The sequence below is a fragment of the Balaenoptera physalus genome (genome assembly GCF_965194825.1).
Source record: "Balaenoptera physalus genome assembly, chromosome: 1".
Taxonomy (NCBI): Eukaryota; Metazoa; Chordata; class Mammalia; order Artiodactyla; family Balaenopteridae; genus Balaenoptera; species Balaenoptera physalus.
In genome coordinates this window covers 181869541-181887530 of record NC_138882.1, presented here as the reverse complement: position 1 = coordinate 181887530, position 17990 = coordinate 181869541, and the positions used below count along the sequence as shown (strand labels likewise).

General features: G+C 50.9%; 1 protein-coding gene across 1 annotated transcript in view; it reads right to left on the bottom strand.

Moving 5' to 3' along the window:
• IFFO2 (intermediate filament family orphan 2) overlaps nucleotides 1-9980 on the bottom strand; it is a 51486-nt gene extending 41506 nt beyond the window's left edge. Inside the window, exon 1 of the mRNA XM_082451685.1 lies at nucleotides 6864-9980. Within this exon, the coding sequence (XP_082307811.1) occupies nucleotides 6864-7519 (656 nt within the window). The 5' untranslated portion in view covers nucleotides 7520-9980. The remainder of the gene's footprint in view (nucleotides 1-6863) is intronic.
• Between the last annotated feature and the right edge of the window lie 8010 nt (nucleotides 9981-17990).

Below are 17990 nucleotides of genomic sequence, written 5' to 3'. Positions count from 1 at the left end.
CATGGACTACCCTCTACCCAGGTCCAAGCCCCGTTCTTGACTTCTGCCCACCTCACAAAGCCATCACTGCTCACCCCTTCTGCCCTGTGAAATCTGGCTGTGTAACTCTTGGAACTTCACCACCTACAATGTACTGTAGCTCTGTGAGCCCATTTACTGCTCTCACAATGTTGGGACACAGATCTCAGCATTCCCCTTTTCCAGATGAGGAAACTGAGGCTCAGAGAGGCAAAGTGATAGCCCAAGCTCATTCAGCTTTTAACTCCTGCACTGGAGGCCCATCATGTGGCACCAGGAGACAGGTATTCATTCAAACCTGTTGAACTGATGTGTTGGGACAGGAGCGCGGGTCTCCTGACTCCAGGTCCAGACCCTGCCCTCCACAAGCTGTGAGTCCGCCGGATGTAGAGTCCATGCGTGTCGGTTACTGCGTCAACCCAGCCTCACTGGGGCCTACCAGCACGCAGCAGCTGGGCACAGAGCGCCCCTCACTGCACAAATACTCGCTCAGCATGGACTCTGCCCAGGCCCTGGATGGGTTCTCTGTGTACAAGACGAAGAAGACAGACCCGGAGCCGGCCCCCAGAGAGCTTACAGTCAGTGGAGGGGGCAGATACATCCCAGGCAATTACAGTTCAGGGTGTACGGTCCTGTGATGGGGAGGCAGTGGGTGCTCAGGAATGCCCGACGCAAGAAAGTCAGGGGAGAGCAACATATCCTGATCCTGAGGGAACAACAGGGCTGCCTCCTTCCCTGCCATGGGCCTCCTGCCATCTATGACCTGGGAAACAAACGGAGCGCCAACCCGGTTGCATCTCATCAATGTGATCGAAAGCTGGGACTCCACATGCAAAGTCCACAGCCTCCAGTATCACTGACACGTGGCATGGTTCAAATCAATTCCCTTGGAAGTCCATGTGTCTCTTGGCAGCAAAGGATGTGTGCAAGTTCTGGGTCTACCCTTCTATGTCTTTCAAATACAGACACGTGTGGGGATGCAGGCACAGGCTTGGAGAGAGAGCCTGAGAGTGCGTGCGTGCGTGCGTGTGTGCATGTGTGTGTGTGTGTGTGTGTGTGTGTGTAAGTGTATGTAAGCTGGTGGGGCCCAGGGGCCTGTATCCGGTGGCCAAGGCAAAAGCCCCGCCTCAAATTCCTGGGAGAAGGAATCTTCAGTGTCAGCTGTATCCCTGCTTCCTGCTTCCTGTTTCCTTTTCTTTTCTGGGACCTTATTCCCCTCCTTCTAGCTTGAGGCTCTGAAAAGCCCTCCCAAATTTGTTGCCAAAGAGTCTGCCAGCCTAACCCAAGAGACTTGGAATACTGAGGAGCTAAATGAAGGCGGGGCGGGGTTGGGGGGCGGGGGGCGTGTTTCTTTTAAAGGAGGTTGGAAGAAAGGGCGGAGGGTGGCCAGAGATTCCCGGAGGCACAAATCAACCACTAAGAGTAGGAAGAACAGCTTCCTTAGATGCTGGACAAAGAAGTAGCCCTTTCTCCCTCTGCCCCCAGCACCATCTCAGGCGCCTTCCACGGGACAGAGAGCGACGACGGGTCCTGAAATGGATGTGTCAGGCAGACCAGCGCTGTGCTGAGAAATCCTTGTAAATGAAGGGAACAGATATTGCAGGGGCGGGTTGGGGTGGGGGAAGGGCTCTCGGATGGGGGATGTCCCGGGAGCTTCATGTGTCTTAACACAAGAGCTTATTTACTCCTTTCTGATCCCTAGGGGTGTTATTCTCCCTCTTTTACACAAAGCAGTGGCTCAGGCAGCTCAGAGAGGCCAAGCAACTGCCCATAGTCACACAGAGAGTGGCAGAACCGGGATTCAATCCCTTTTTCCACCATCCCAGGCTGCCTCCCAGGAAAATCAGAAATAAAGAATCCATATCAGCAGCTTCGGAAACAATGGAAGTGGCAGGGAACGAAGCCCTCTGACCAGCTTTCCAGGGCAGTCTTGTGGCTTTGGGGCACTTAGGGGCCAGCACCCACCTGCTCAAGGGCCTCCCAGCGCATGATGGGAAAAGGCAAGGGACGCTCCAGCTGGCTCACCCACCAGCCCTTTTTGGAGCCCTCCATTCGGGCCAACAGCCCAGCCGCTTCCGGCTCATGATCACAAATAGCTGTGACAAAAGTCCCTCCTATCCCTGAAAGTGGCTTTTTTAAAAATGCTTAAAGGCAGACACATAAAAAGGTGGAGAGAATTCTGCCAAGCCCCAGTGGAAGGCAAATGATGCGGGCATCATCTCAGGGCAGGGAAGAAAGCTCTCAATGGCAGACAGAAGTTCTGCCTGGCTCGGCTTTGTGGGTCAGCTCCCTCTGGGCCTCAGTTTCCCCATCTCTAAAATAAAAGTATTCAGCTGAATCAGCGATTTCTTTCTTTCTTTTCTTCTAAACTGTAAAACCCTGGTTTCCAATCGAATCTCCCTCAGAATATTAATCTGAGAATCATGAAAATGGAGCTGCTGTGTTTGATGTTGGCCGAATCCTAGGTGGTCAGCCCCCCGGACTATCCCCAGAATCACCCCAAGACACCCTCTTCTAGACTCCAGGGCTCCAAAGAGTCCACTTGAAAACCACTATGCTAAATGATCACTGTGGTCCTCCTGGCTCTCAAACAAAGCTCCAGGGAAAACAAACCGAGACTTTCAGGCTGACTGGAGTCAGGGGCACAGACACTCAGAAACTTGCAAGGGGAGGGAACAAAACCAGCTGGTTCCAAACCACACGGGGCCTGAGGCAGGAGAGGGGGAGGCCCGGAACAGAGAAAGGCCAAACTGTCATCCCACGAAGCAGAAAGAGCAGCCCTGAACTGGGCCCCTCCAAGTCACAGACCGAAATGTAGAGCGAGCTGGCAGGGATCACCTAAAGGAAACATGTTGTGTATAGGTGGGGGACCTAAGGCTCAGAGAGGGCAGGAATTGGCCTGAGGTCACACAGCGCCTAATGGTAGAGCCAGACCTGGAGTCTGGATCTCTAGGATGCCCATTTAGAAAACTCTCTGCCTGTCTAAAGTTTATCTAGTTTCAGTAGGAATCTCCCAGGGAAAGGCCCCCCCAGCTTGCAAACTCAGAACAGGATATTTTGGTGGCATGACTGCATGGTGACAGGGTAGAGATGTTTGTTTTGGTTTTCAAATCAATGCTTGACAACCTTGTCGGCTACAGTTTCAGTGACCACATTTCCCTCCTGGTAAAGAGCTCAGAGCTGATTGGACCAAAAGGAAACCAAAGCAGGAGTGATCAGGGCCAGGGCCCAGTCACCCCAGGCCAGGGGCTCTGGTTTGGGTTGGTGTTTCCAAAGCACGGATCCTGTAGCACTGACAGCACACAAGATGATGTGACATAGCACACAGGTGACTTTTTAAATTTACATTTTATTGACTATGTATGTGAATGGATACACAAAATGTGCTCTACCCATACAGTGGAATATTATTCAGCATTATAAAGGAATGTACTGCTGATATAAGCTATAGCATGGATGGACCACACAAGCATCATCTAAGTGAAAGAAGCCAGACACAAAAGACTACATACTGTATGATTCCATTTATATGAAATGCCCAGGAAAGGCAAAGCTATAGAAATAGAAAGCATATCAGTGGTGCCTGGTCTGGAGTGGGAACAGGGATTCACTGCAAAAGGGCAGAAAGGATCTTTTTTGAGATTATGCAAGTGTTCTAAAACTGGATTGTGCTGATAGTTGCACAACTCAGTGGACTGGCTAAAAATCATTGAATTGTACACGTAAAATGGGAGAATTTGATGATATGTAAATTATACCCCATAAGGCTATATAAAATATTTTACATAAGTAATAATATGGATGGTGGTACATGAATATGGCCACAGTTCATGGAGGTGGAACCCCAAAAGTCCCCAGCTTGGAGAACACTGAGCTACACAACCCAGGTTGCCCTTTGGAGAAGCAGAATGAACATCTCCAAGGCTGCGAGTTCCTCCAGGTGGACCAGAGGAAAGCCTGGAACCTTTCCTTTCCCGGCACAGGCTCCTTCTGTCGGTCACTGCTTGGGGCTCCATGCTAGACATCCTGGAAGGATCTGAAGCCTTCAGTGGCCAAGAGCCCAGGTAAACACCTTGGTCTCATTCTCTTATGAACAGGAGATCAGAAGTGCGCTGGGAGCTCAAACTCAGATTTACATATTGTCAAGGCTGGGAAGACCCTTTGAGATCATCTAACCCAGTGGTTCTTAAGCTTTTCAAAAAGCTGATCATATGCCTGCCCTCTTCCCAAAAGAAAATTCTTATGAGAAACCCAAATACAGAAACAAGTAAAAACAGAATGTTACTTGTATAAATTTATATTGTAGGCTCAACGATATAACAGTTACCTATTCTAAATTCAATCCATGAGGTTGATGAGGCTATTTTGATCCATTAACATTTAGAACTGGGATTATGGATGACAGGTCCACCTTCGCTTTAATTCTCTCTCTGGTTTTGGCTGCAGAGTATCAAGAAAATCCTGACTCACACAGATTAGTAGCTACAAACGGGACCAGCTTTTAGCAGTTTGCTTTGTAATCTCAGAGTACTCTTCCGACAAAGAGAAGGCAGGGGAAGGCTCTAACTTGAGGCCAAGTACTAACAAATCAATGTTAAGTAGACTTCCGTGAGTTAACAGTAAGAACTTAAAAGTGACAGCACACTTTTATGACCATTTTAACATTTTTTTAAATATTAGCTTTTATTTAATATTCAAGGAACTGCCTAAGGCATCTCTGAGGCAGCCGGGGCCTTCAAGGACAGTTCTAGACCACCCTCCTCTCACTTTTACAGATAGGGAAACTGAGGCTCAAAGAAGGGAGTAAACTTGCTTTGAAAAAATCCAACTTGAGCCCTGAATCAACTTCAGAATAGATGCGTCTGCCCAATTCACAAGAAAAGAAAAAAAATGGGGGAAGAGAAGGTGCACACACACCCCAGAAGGGCGGGAAGAGAGACACCCGCACTCCACCTGTCTCAGCAGCGCCCATGTCATTCCAGGCCAGTCCAGAAGCTGACATCACACCCCACACCCTGGGTGCAACTTGAACAGGGCATTGCTCAATGCCGACCCATCTCCCTCTAAGACTGGGCACAGTTTTTTCATCTCCTTAGTAGCCAGGTCCAAAAAGCACACACACAGTAAAACAAACACAGCGCAAGCCTGGGGCATGACGACACAATCAACAGTGGCAGACAGAAGGGCCCATCCCTCCGAGTTTCACCATCGAGAGCAAGTGCCTGTTTCTCTGCCCCACACCAAGGAAGCTGCCCGCTAGGGGCAGAGAGGTGGCCTCCCCATGGCGAGGCACCAGGCCATTCTCAAGTCCTCAGGAGAAACAACCAGCCCAGAAGAGTAGCTTGTCTCCCCGCAGGGTCCAAGACCTACCCCCAGGAAGCCAGGCCCTGCATGAGAGACCTGATTCTCCAGGCAACTGCTCCCTGACAGCTTGACAAAACCAATCATCTTTAATAATGTCAAGTTGATTACTTTATACCTTCCAAAAAGTATCACCAGCCTACTCACGTCTTGTGCAGCTGTGGATGGATTTTATTATTCCCATTTCTCTGATAAGTAAACAGGCTTCCGAGTGGTTCAGTGACCACTTGGTTCAGCCAGTGGTTCTCACGGGCAGGTAATGGAGCTGGCACTTGAATCCTGCCCAGTGGCCAGCCTGCCAGTAGAGGAAAAGGAAGGAGACCCATGCCCAGCTCTCTCTGCTCATGTGAGCGCTAGGACTCGAGGAATGGAGGAAAGATGCTTCTCAGTGCATCCTCCAAGCCCTGAAGTTCAGAGCCACAGCTCCCAATGCAGAGTTGCCCATGCCTGGGACAGCAGAGGGCCCTGCCCCCATCCAGGCCTGAGATGCTACAGACAGACCCCTCTACTCTTATCAGAAGGCTGATTTGACAATACTGTCAGCCAGGTTGCAGGCAGGAAGCAATGTCAGTTTCCCAGCTAGGTAATCTGGGCTGGGCAGGAATGTGCTAGCCAGTTCAGCAGGCAGTCTGCGCCACACTCCAGCCAGAGACGGTGGTCTGGGTCCATTCAGTGCCCAGTCTTCCAGCCTAAGGTTATCTCCTTCTGTGGGCCTTTAGGGCTGAGCTTGTTGGGGTCCAAAAAACCATGAGAATTGGGGGTGGGGAGAAGAGAGGTGAAGGTAGCTGTTTCTAAAAGCTCGTGGCCAGTCTGATGTAGGTCTGGTTATCCAGCCCAGCCAGCTGGACCTTACAGAGCTGGACCAAGACAGCAGACCCTGGCCTCAGTGGACAGATCCAACCATTCTTAAACACATGACTTTTTAATTCAAGGAACAAGAAGCCAGTGGATTACTTAAGAGTTATTTCTTTTCACCCATTGACAGAGGAGAGCCCACCTCCTACATCCTTGGGAAAATACCTAAGCTGGAAGACAGACTAGCCAGGAGTAGTTCACATCCTGGCTTCACCACCTATTAGCCAAGCCATCTTAGGCAAGTCACTTGCATCTCTGTGCCTCGGTTTTCTCATCTACAAAATGAGGATAAGAATGCCCCACACTTTGCGTTGCCATGAGGATTAGACGAGATCACGCAAAACACCAATGGTCATTATGTCACCTAGAAAACAATGTGCCTGGTCCAGTGACGGAGCGGAGGTGTCCCCCACCATAGTTAGCGCCCGCTCCCATTCTTGGAACTAGATAACTGAGTTTTCCAAGCGTGTGTAGGGCGTTCTGCAAACACAGCTTCCAGCCCACCTGCCAGGACCAGCTGCCGCCCCAGGCCCCTCCCGAACGCACACATTCCTTGGCCGCGGAGACAGGGAAGACTCCCCCCCCCCCGCCAGCCGGGAGTGCGGGGGCAGGAGCGGGGCCCCACTCACCTCCTCCTGTACTCGTCGCGCTCGCGCTTCACCTTGGCCAGCACGTTGTAGAGCGCGCGGATCTCGGGGGTGATGGTGTCGATCTGCACGCCCACGCCGTCGGGGTGCACCCACGACACGCCGGGGCCCTGCACGGTCTCCACGCCGCCGCCGCCCGTGCGCCGCACCTGCGTGTAGCTCCAGATGGTCCCGGGCAGGCGGCCGTAGTGCTGCGGCTGCGAGCCGCCGCAGGGGGGCAGGCCGCCCAGGGCCGCGGCGTTGGCGTTGGCTGCGGCCGCCGCGCCGCTGCCGTGCCCGCCGCCGGGCGCGGGTGGCTGCAGCAGCTCGGGCCCGGTCTGCACGGCCTGCTCGCGGGAGAAGGTCTTGTAGCGCAGCCTCCGCTCGCGCTCGCTCTGCTGCTGCTCCAGCTGCTTCTCCAGCAGCCGGTTGCGCCGCTCCAGCTCGTGCACCTTGGCCAGGAAGCAGCGGAAGCGCACGTTGAGCCCCTTCAGTAGGTGGATGTTGGAGCCCAGGTCGTCCCGCAGCGCCGCCGTCACCGGCGATGGCCCTGGCCCGGCCCCGCCGCCGCCACTCGCGCCGGGGCAGGTCCCCCCGGCACCGCTCGGCGGGCAGCCGAAGGCCAAGGCCATCTCTCCGAATATCAGCGAGTTCACCATGCGCCGGCTGCGCGGCTCAGGGCCCCGGGCCCGCGGCTCCAAGTGCGGCTCCAGCTCCGGGCAGGGCTCCCGGCGCGGCCGGGCCAGGGAGGGCGCGGGATCCAGCGCGACGGGCCGGGCGGTTCCAGATGCGCGCCAGATGCGGCCTCCGCAGAGACGGCGAGCCGGACCGCCCCCGGATATGGGCGCCGAGGCGAGGAACTGGACTCGGGCCGCGGTGGAGGCCGCGGCGGCTTGCGCGAGGTATCGAGGATCGCTGGTCCCGGCGCCGGGGCTGTCAGAGACGCTGTGGAGGCACCGCGGTATTAGCGCGCAGAGGACTCTCAGCCGGCACTGCCCCTCTGCGGCGGGCCCCGCCCACTGCAGACACAGGCCCAGCCCCCAAGCTCGCCCCGCCCACCCCGCCCTCCTCTGCGGCGCTCCCAAAGCTGGAGGCAGGGTCCCCGAGGCCCGCAGCGCCGGGCCCCGCCCACGGCCCCGTGGCTCCTCCCATTCCGGGGCTCCACCGTTTTCTCGGCTCTGTGGACTCGCTGTCTGCAGCTTTGGCTCCGCCCAGCTCCGGGCTGGACCACTCCCTCCCCTGCGCCGCGTCCTGCCGTCCAGCCCGGCTCGGGTTCTTTGCCCGGGGACACAGACCGCAGAGCTGCACCAGGCACGCGGTTAGGTGGAACCGCCGCAGAGCCAGCCCGGCCTCTTAAAGGGACAAGCAGCCTCGGCAGCGCTCGTTTCCCCCTTTAGGAAGTCCCCTCCCCCACGTCCTCTGTCAAGGAGACCCCGCTTCTCTTCCACCCCACCCGAACTCCCCGGCCCCAGATTACCACGGGGTGAGGGAGACCTCGGCCTGGAAGAGCCGGGGGACCAGAGCCTCCGAAGGTGCATCCGCACCCCACCCCCGCTCCAGCCTGGGGCGGCCTAGTTCGACCTTCCCAGGATAAGGGAGCGCTTCCAGCGGCAGGTCCCCCACGCGGTGGACCCGGGAGCGCTCCTCTACCGCTTGCCCCCCGCCTCTAACTGCGGGCCTCGTCATCCCGAGATTGGCTGGGCAATGCCGAGCCCGCTGGTCCTCGGGTCCAAAGATGCGCCGCACGGATGGTGGGGACAGGAGTGGGGAGACTGAGCGAAGACCCTCCCGGAATGTGACACCCGCAAGCTCAGCCTGGGCTACTGCCGCTCCCCCGCCTTGAATGACCACCTCCCCACCACCGCACACTCATACGCCGAGATGCAGCTGACCCCAGAGCGGGTCATCGAACTGCTTGGGGGGGCAGCTTGAGGGCAGAACAGGTATAGAGGGCGGAGCCCACCAGAGGACGCATTCATTCATTCATTCATTCACTCATTCATTCAAATCTGTTTTCAGATTTACCACCGTAAAGACGAAGTTCTCCAGTCTCCTGGTGTCTCTTAAACCGGTTTGCAAACATCTATGGTTATTTTTTGAACGCTAATAGTAGTTCCCATTATTGAGTGCTAAGTATATGTCAGGTGCCATAGTTGTTATCCCGATTTTACAGAGGTCGCTGAGACCAGAGGAACAGCTATCCATCCCCAAACACATGCTCTAACCCGCCTACCGATGCTGGTGGCCTCTTGTCCATCTCCCCGTTGGATCCTCACCACAAACCTCAGAGGGGAGGTAACCCGCACCTTTGAACGCCTGCGGCTTGCACTGTGTGCACATAACCAGATATGTGGCATGTTCCACATTCTTCAGGCTGCATTTTTTGAATTGCAATTTAATTTTTGTCTTGTTATTAACTTTTGTGTTTGTTCCATTTCTTTGTGAGTAAGCTTGCGGGCAGGTACCCTGTCTCACAGGGACAATGGCTTGGTGTTCTCAGTGACAGAAGAGACACAAAGGAGACACAGGCATGCTCTGGGGTGAGGTCGTGGCTGTGATGTTAGTCGGCTGTTTTTGATTCAGTCACAGGAGCAAACCCTCCCTAGGTTTCCTTCCCTCAACCCCAGTTCCTTGCTCCCTTCCGAAAATAGGCTCACCTTTCCAACATTCCAAGCTGAAACTCACCTGTCTTGAAACATTTCTTTTAACCCAACCCAATGTGGTCACTGCTCTTCACTCTTTGTTCTCTCCTCTCTTGGTGATTTTCTTGTTTATCTAACCTAAAGAATCAAAACCCTTTGCCTTAAAACAGGAGTTCACGGACCCTGGGGGGGATGAGGATAGAATTCTGAGAGGTCCATGCCATCGACAAAAATTATATCTTTATTTTCACTAATCCCTAAATGGCATTCAGCATTTCCCTTGATCATGAATGCAGGCAACAAGTAGAAGTCCCTGTGATTTTGTCACTAGTAGAAATCACAGGTATTTTCACCTCACCTTCAGTTTCTATATATCTCAAAGTATCATTTAAGCTACCACACTCTGAAATTAAGATCATATTCGACTCACCAATAAATCTTACTTAATGTATTAACACATGTTACTATATCACAAAATTTTTTAGTACTTTGATAGCTGTGTTTTAGTAAAATTGTTTTCACTGTTGTCCGAATGCAATTTTTAAAAAATTATTATGAGGTGGATCCACAGGCTTCACCAGATGCCTAAGGGACCTTAACCCACAGAAAGGGTTAAGAAGCCACACCTGGGGAGTGGTTCCCTGCTGTCTTTTCTCTGAAGGATCTGTCCTGCCAACAGCATTGCCCTGGAATTGGAGTGTGAAGCCCTCCTGGAGGGGTGGGGTGGGGTGGGAGGCACCCAGCCCTGTCCTGGGCCTGGAGAGACCCAGACACTCCAAGATTATTTTTTGAGCTCCTGCTTTAGCACAGACCCTGCCCTAACACTAGAGAAACAGCTGTGAGCAATGCAAGAGCTCCAGGAGCCCTGGGGGAGCTAATGGAGACAGACAACCCAACGGACCATCCTGAGACGGGGAAGAAGTGCAGGGGAGGGAAGCCTGACCAAGAAGAGATGGCTGGGCAAGGCCAGGAGATCCGAAGGAAATGGAGGAAGTGGTACCTGGACTTGAAGGGCTTTTCAACTGAGTCCTAGAAACATGATTTGTACAAATAAAATGGCTAGAAAGTAGTTCTGTGGCCACATAGGTGCAAAAGCGAGATGCTATGTATCTTGCTCTTTGTGGGCAAGATGAGAGGGGAGGCCAGCCTAATGCCCTTGCAGCTAGAGTGACCAACTGTCCCCATTTGCCCAGGATCAAGGAGTTTTCCTTGATGTGGGGCTTTCAATGCTAAAACCCAGAAAGTTCCAGGCAAACCGGGATGAGTTGGTCACCCTTCTTCCAGCCCATATAGTTCCTGAGACTTCTATAGCCAGAAGTCGTGGTCATCAATGTCAGCCAGAAAGAGCTCAGAGTGCAGCAAGCCCAATGCTCCCATTTTAGAGACAAGAGAATTGAGGCCCAGAGAGGGGTGGGGACTAGCCCCAAATAATTAGTGGCAAAGTCTGGTCTAGAATTCTGGCCCTCACTCCCTGTCCAATGCTCGGTACCACCCCAAGCCAGACAGTGAAATCAGTGGTCCCTTCCCTTCAGCCCCGGGTACCCTCACCTCCCCCATCAATAATCCAAAGGGGCTACAGATGGGTCCTCAGCAGGTGGGGGGAGGGGTTGTTCCAACAGACAAAGGAATATCCCCAGGAAGGATGCCAGCCTCCACTTGCTGATCAAGGATGGGTTTTCTTAGCAGGATACCTACCAGTGGCCCTCAGATTCACAGCAGTGTGTCTGACCCGCCTGGCCTCTTCTTCCAGAGATGGGCTTTTGAACAAAAGTTGGCTTAGGTTTGTATCTCTGCTCCAGCTGTGTAAACTGGCAAGTCACTTTACCTCTCTGAGGCCCATCAGTGAAATGGGTATGACTTCACCCACAAGGCCTTTATACCCTCTGCCTCTGCCACCTGCCCTGTCAAAGTGCCAGGCCCCTGGCAGGCTCTCAATAAACAGTTATTGAATGAATGAACAAAAGAATGAATGAATGAATGAATGGTCAAACAACTTCCATTTTCCCCACTCTACCCCTCTGCCATTTCACCAGCTAACTACCCCCTCATCCTTCAGGCCCCAGCCTCCCTGTCCTCCCAGCACCTGCCAGGTCTGAATGGGGTTGCTTCCTCTGGGCTATACCAGCACCATGCCTACAACATGACAGCCCCAGGTACACTCTCTTGCCATTGCTGGCTTTTTCATTGTCATCTCCACCCCACCCCCGCCCTACCCCCCAACGCCTGCTAGACCGTGATTTCCAGCAGGGCAGGGATCTTGAACATGAACCAGGTCCAGTTCACCACTGTACCCCCATGTTCTGGCATAGTGCCTGGCACATAATAGGTGCTCAACAAAGATGAGTTTAGGTAAACAACTGAATGAGCTGTTGGCACTGGAAAAAATTCCTGTAAAGTGCCTAAGAGGTGTTCAATAAATGTTAGATTTTCACATTTTAATTACATTTCTTTGTTTGACAACTTTATTGAGGCATTTTTTTACATATCATACAATCCACCCACTTCAACGGTTTTTAGTACATTAACCAAGTTGCACAGCTCTCACTATAAATCAGTTTTAGAATATGTCACCTCTCCCGGTATGATCTCTCATGCCATTTACTGTTACTCCTTGTTTCCACCTTCTGCCCTGGGCAACCACTAATCTACTTTCTGTCTCTTTAGATTTGCCTTTTGTGGACATTCCCTATAAATGGAATCATACAATATGTGATCCCTCGTGTCTGGCTTCTTTCACTAAGCATCATGTTTTTGAAGTTCATCCACATTATGGCATTGGTAGGACCTTCCTTTCTATTGCCAATCTCTTTTAAAATTTTGGTAGTTTGAATTTTTCATTACCTTATTTACTTTACTTTTCTGCATATCAGTTCCTCATCTGGAAATAGGACTAATAAGAGTAGTTACCCCAGAGGGTGGTTGTAAGGGTTAAATGAGATAATGCATATAAAGTCAGCATGAAGTAAATGCTCAATAAATATTAGCTATTATCACCATAATTTTTTTTCATTCTTTTTGCTTATGCCAGTGTGAAAAGCCCATAAATGTCTTAAGAAGCAGGGGTAAAAATAAGCGTCTCCCATGATCCCACACCCAGTGGCCCTCTCTGGCATCTGAGCCCAGTCCTGTTGCCAGGGAGAATGAACTGCCCTCCCCCTGAGTCCCCCATCCCCACCCCCCAGGCTGCAGTTTCTAGAATATTCCCATCAGGTTTCTTCATGGTGAAATGAAAGAAAGCAATAAAACATGATGGCACAGAGGAAAGGGAGTGGTTATTAGTCCCCCATAATGCTACAGGTGAAAATTAATCCTTTACAAGGCACAGGGAAATTCTTGAGATGGCCCATCTCACCTCCCCAAAAACAATAATGACAATAAAAACAGTCAAAAAAAAAAAAAAGCTGGCAGAAAGGGCGACTTCGGCAGCATGTTGCCCAGCCTCATCCCTCCTGGACATCTGCAGGCTTACAGGCGGCTTAAGCCACCTGTTGGCTCAACAATTATTCTGGGTGGGTTTGCCTTCCTCGTAAAGGGCATGGGTTTCACCGATGTCAGGGCGCCAGAGTGTCCTGGCTGCCTGGACATCCCTGATCTTGGTCAGCAGCCTTGGGGGAGCCCTGGTTGCTTCCAGCACCTTCTCCAGGCCTCCACAGGCCTCTCTCATGAAGGCCAGCTGGGCTGTATGGCAGTGTGGTTACAAGCAGGAGATGCAGGTCCAGGCTCAATCAATTAACTGTGTGACTGTGGGCAAGTTACTCAACTGCTCTGTGCCTCAGTTTCTCCCTCTGTAAAATGGGATGGTAGTACTTCATGGGGTTACCGTGAGGATGAAACAAGTCCACAGAGCTGAAAGCAGCACCTGACCATATATTAAGCACCAGCTGTCATGAGTCAACATTCCTCAGCACCCTGCCAGGCACCGTTCTAGGGAGTGGTTTGAGCTCCACGAGGCAGGAAGTCAAGGCTGAGGGTTGCAGAAGCCTAAGCAGGGTCATGCTGGATCATTTTAGGGGGAGCCACAAATTTGGGGAGGCCCTTGCTTTCAGGCCTTATTCCTTCATTTCCACATGACTGGCATCTGTTAAACATCTTCTCTACCCTGACTCTGTCACTGAAACTCTACATGTTAAAGACCCGTCTTACAGATGGGGAGCCTGAGGCTTAGGGAGTGAAGGGCCTACCCCAAAACACACAATTCATGGCACAGTTGAGCTCTGAACCCAACTTTGAACTCCAAGTCCCATCCGTCCTGCTCCGGCTCCAGCCTCTTTCTCAACAACCCGAAGATGGAACAGTCAAATATTGATCTGAGAAGTGAGCCATTGAAGTGAGTTCTGCCACCCTGTTCCACAGTGGCGGTCTTTGAGTAGAAAGGGGCACAGAGAAGCGAAGGGCAGGAGCATCATCAGATGAGCCCAGAGCCACGATGAGAAGCAACACCACGCACTCCTGCCTCTGGGCCTTTGCACATGCTGGTTACACCTCCAGGGACACTGGTCCCCTTCTCGCTAGCTAGCACTTACTTATCCTCCAGATCTTGGCTTTGGTAGCAGTCTCCTTCTTCATTTGCTGTCTTGTTTTGACTTTGCATTAAGGAATAATGTACGTTCAGCAAATATTCTGTGCATGGCTCAACGAATTTCTACGTATGCACACCCCAGGGTACTCCACACCCAGCTCATTTCCCACACACAGAAGGCTCCCTGGTGACCCCATTCAGAGACACCTCCCAAAGGTGATCAGGTTCTGACTTTTCTCACCATGGATTCCTTTCTAGCCTCATGTACACGGAATCAGACAGTAATTTTTTTACTTCTTTTGCTCAATCTTATCTGTAAGAGATCCATCCATGTAGTTGAGTGTGGCAGCATTCTGTTCTTCTTCTTTGCTGGGTAATATTACATGCTATGAACATGTCACAATGTATTTGTCCATTCAACCATGGATGGAGATTTGGGTGGTTTCTAGTTTGGGACTGTTTGGAGTAAAGCTGCTGTGAGCCTTCTCATCTCTGTCTTTAGGTAAACATAGCACTTGTTCTTCTTGGGTGGAAATCAAGGGATGGGATTGCTGTGTCGCAGGATATGTGTATATTTAGAGTTAGCAGATCCTGCCAAACAGTTTTCCAAGTTGGCTCTGTAAATGTACACCCCCCTCAGCAGCGTATGAGAGTTCTGATTGCTCCAAATCCCAGCTAATATTTAGTACAGTCAGAGGTAAACAAGTAGGATTTACTGTATAACACAGGGAACTATATTCAATAACTTTTAATAACCTATAATGGAAAATAATCTGAAAAAAATCCATTAAAAAATCACATTGCTGTACACCTGAAACTAACACAATATTGTAAATCAACTATACTTCCATTAAAAAAATATATTTAGCATAGTCAGTCCTTTTTTATTTTAAGGGTTAGGGTTAGGATTAGGGTGCAGGGTAGCACTTCCCCCTAGAACCACTCTGCACCCCCAAAACCAGGATAGGTAGGGACCTCTTGCTCTTCCCCGTTGTAGATTTATTTGTCTGTAGCATTCCCACCAATTCCTTGTCTCCCTCATCTCAAGAAGGGAGGGCTCCTTGAGGGAGGCAAGGACACCATCTATCTGACCCGGAGCTCCTTGGGAAGGAGAAGCCATACCCTGTCGCCCCAGTCCCAGGCCACTCACCCTCTGCCAGTGCAGCCAGAAGTCCAGCCCCAAGGATGCAGGGCCCCTCTCTTTGATATGCCCTGATCAATTTCGAGCCCAGAGCTTAACAAGATGTCTCCTTACTGGATGTGTGGTACAGGACTTCTCTGAGCCTCAGTTTCCCCATCTATAAAATAGGAATGAAACCTCTGCCCTATAGGGTTGTGGTAGGGGCTAAATGAAATGCTATTAAGTTCCTGGGAGGGAGCCTGGCAGAGGGGGATGGCTCTCTGAGGTCACTCTAAAGCCCACAGCCCTCTCTCAGAGGAGACGACCTCTCAGGCCTCGCTCTTCTCATCATCGGAAAGCTCTACAAAGGGCTCAGCTGCGTGATGCGACATGTCCATCTCTGTCCAAAGAGATGGGCCCCTGACCTCAAGAACCAACAGGTACTGAGAGTCTTCTCTCTGCTTCACACGTGGCGTTTCACTTATTCCTCACGTTGTCCTGCTCAGATCAGTTCCAGCAGAAAGAGTTTGTGTGCCAGGCAGCATATAAGTCCTTCACGTGGGTCATCTCATTCTACCCAAACCTCGTCAATTTGAGGGAAGGACCTCATTCCCCTTTTACAGATGGAGAAACTGAAGCTTGGAGAGGAGAAGCTAGATTCTTTGCCCGGTTCCAGGGCCTGGAGATCAAAGGTCCGAAACCTTAAGCCAGGTCCTGCTTGGATACTGCAAAATCCACACCAACCTCAAGGTGAGAGAGGGCCCTGCAGCTTCATGGGGGACCAGGATGTGTGGATTGTTGCCAGGGAGGCCCTGGGAGTTCCAGAAACCACAAGGCAGGCCTGACAGGGGAGTCCTTACCCCGTGGGGACCCTCTTGCTTCTCTACTGGCTTGCTTTGCTTCCATTAGGAGGTGAGCTAGGTAAATCCCCACGTACGTCACCTCTGATTTCTGGTTTGCAAGCAGACTTTCACGTGTCAGGGAAATCCCTCAGAGGAAGGCAGGCAGGTCCTCTGTGACCTCGTGGTCCTATTTCTGCTGAAACAGACATCCCAGCAGTGGGGACGCCTCCCGCCTCCCAGGAGGTGACTGCCAGCAAGGAGTGAGTCAAAGCCCTTATTCCCAGTAGGCCTGCCGCTTCCAGCGCCATGAAAAGGAGGAATGCGTCTGAACTCATCCCAGACTCTGGTAACAGGACCAGCTCCCAAATTGTCCTTAACGCAAGTTTGAAATTACTCGCCACAGAAGTCACCACATCACGTAGTGGTTGAGAATCCGCCTGCCAATGCAGGAGACACAGGTTCGAGCCCTGGTCTGGGAAGATCCCACATGCCGCGGAGCAACTGGGCCCGTGAGCCACAACTACTGAGCCTGCGCATCTGGAGCCTGCTCTCCGCAACAAGAGAGGCCACGATAGTGAGAGGCCCGCGCACTGTGATGAAGAGTGGCCCCCGCTTGCCACAGCTAGAGAAAGCCCTCGCACAGAAACGAAGACCCAACACAGCCATAAATAAATAAATAACTAAATTTAGAAGTCACCACATCAGCCTTCTTGGTGACTTCCCCGATGGCTATTTCGTAACTGCAGAGACCTCAGCCAGCCGGAGGCTTCCTCCCTCTACACCTGCCCTGCACCTTCCAGCCCAACTCAGAGGATAGGCATCACCTCGGTGTCCAGCAACTGGGGATTGACTACGTATGTCACGGCACATCCATAAGAAGTCATACTCAAGCGATCCTAAGGATAATACACACTTATCTTCATTGGCTTAGAAAGAGGTCCTCCAGCTATCACTGCAGTGAAAAAGCAGACTGTAAAACACTGTAAAACCATATCACTTATATGTGGAATCTAAAAAATAAAACAAACTAGTGAATATAACAAAAAATAAACAGACTCCCAGATACAGAGAACAAACTAGTGGTTGCCAGTGGGGGAGAGGGAAGCGGGGAGGGACAAGACAGGTGTAGGGGAGTAAAAGGTATGAACTATTATGTATAAAATAAATAAGCTACAGCAAGGGAATATAGCCAATATTTTGTAGTAACTGTAACCTTTAAAAATTGTGAATCACTATGTTGTACATCTGTAATTTATGTAACATTGTACATCAACTATACTTCCATTAGAAAATGAAAAAAAACTATAAAACCCCACTTTTAAAGTATTCATCTTATGTCTGTGGGTTTGTCTACGTGTATAGACATAGGAAAAAAATCTGTAAGGACATCCAAAAGGTCAGCTGATGGTTTTTGTTCTTTTACCTACCTTTCTGTGTTTTCTGAATAATAATAACATATATATATATATATATATATATAACATATATAATAACAGTTACAAGCCACAATGGTAAGGACGACACCACCATCACCTCATTTAAGCCTCACATCATTTGAGAAAGCCAAATTCTTTCCCCATTTTAAAATGAGCACTTATTACTTTTAAAAGGAGAAAAATAGCAAAGCTATTTTCCTTTGAAAAAAAAGTTATTGCATAACATAAAAAGCACTGGGCCAAGTGGAAGATCTAAAGATGCATGGGATGTGGCCTTTGACATCAAGAAGGTTCCAGGCCCAGGTCCCTGAATAACTAGACACTAGTTCACCTCTAGTAAGTGGGACCAAGAGAGGCACCAAGCAAAGTGTTATGAGGACATGGAGTGAAAGATGTAGCTTTAGGGGCAATGAAACAATTTGGTTAGCACCTACTATGTACCTTCTATTCTGAGCATCTTATCTCATTTTGGGCTCACAATGGCCCTTGAGGTGGGCATAACTTCTGCCGTTGTACTCAGGAAAATATCCAGCCTCTACAAGGCTCTGGGATTTTCCCAGAGCTGTGAAGC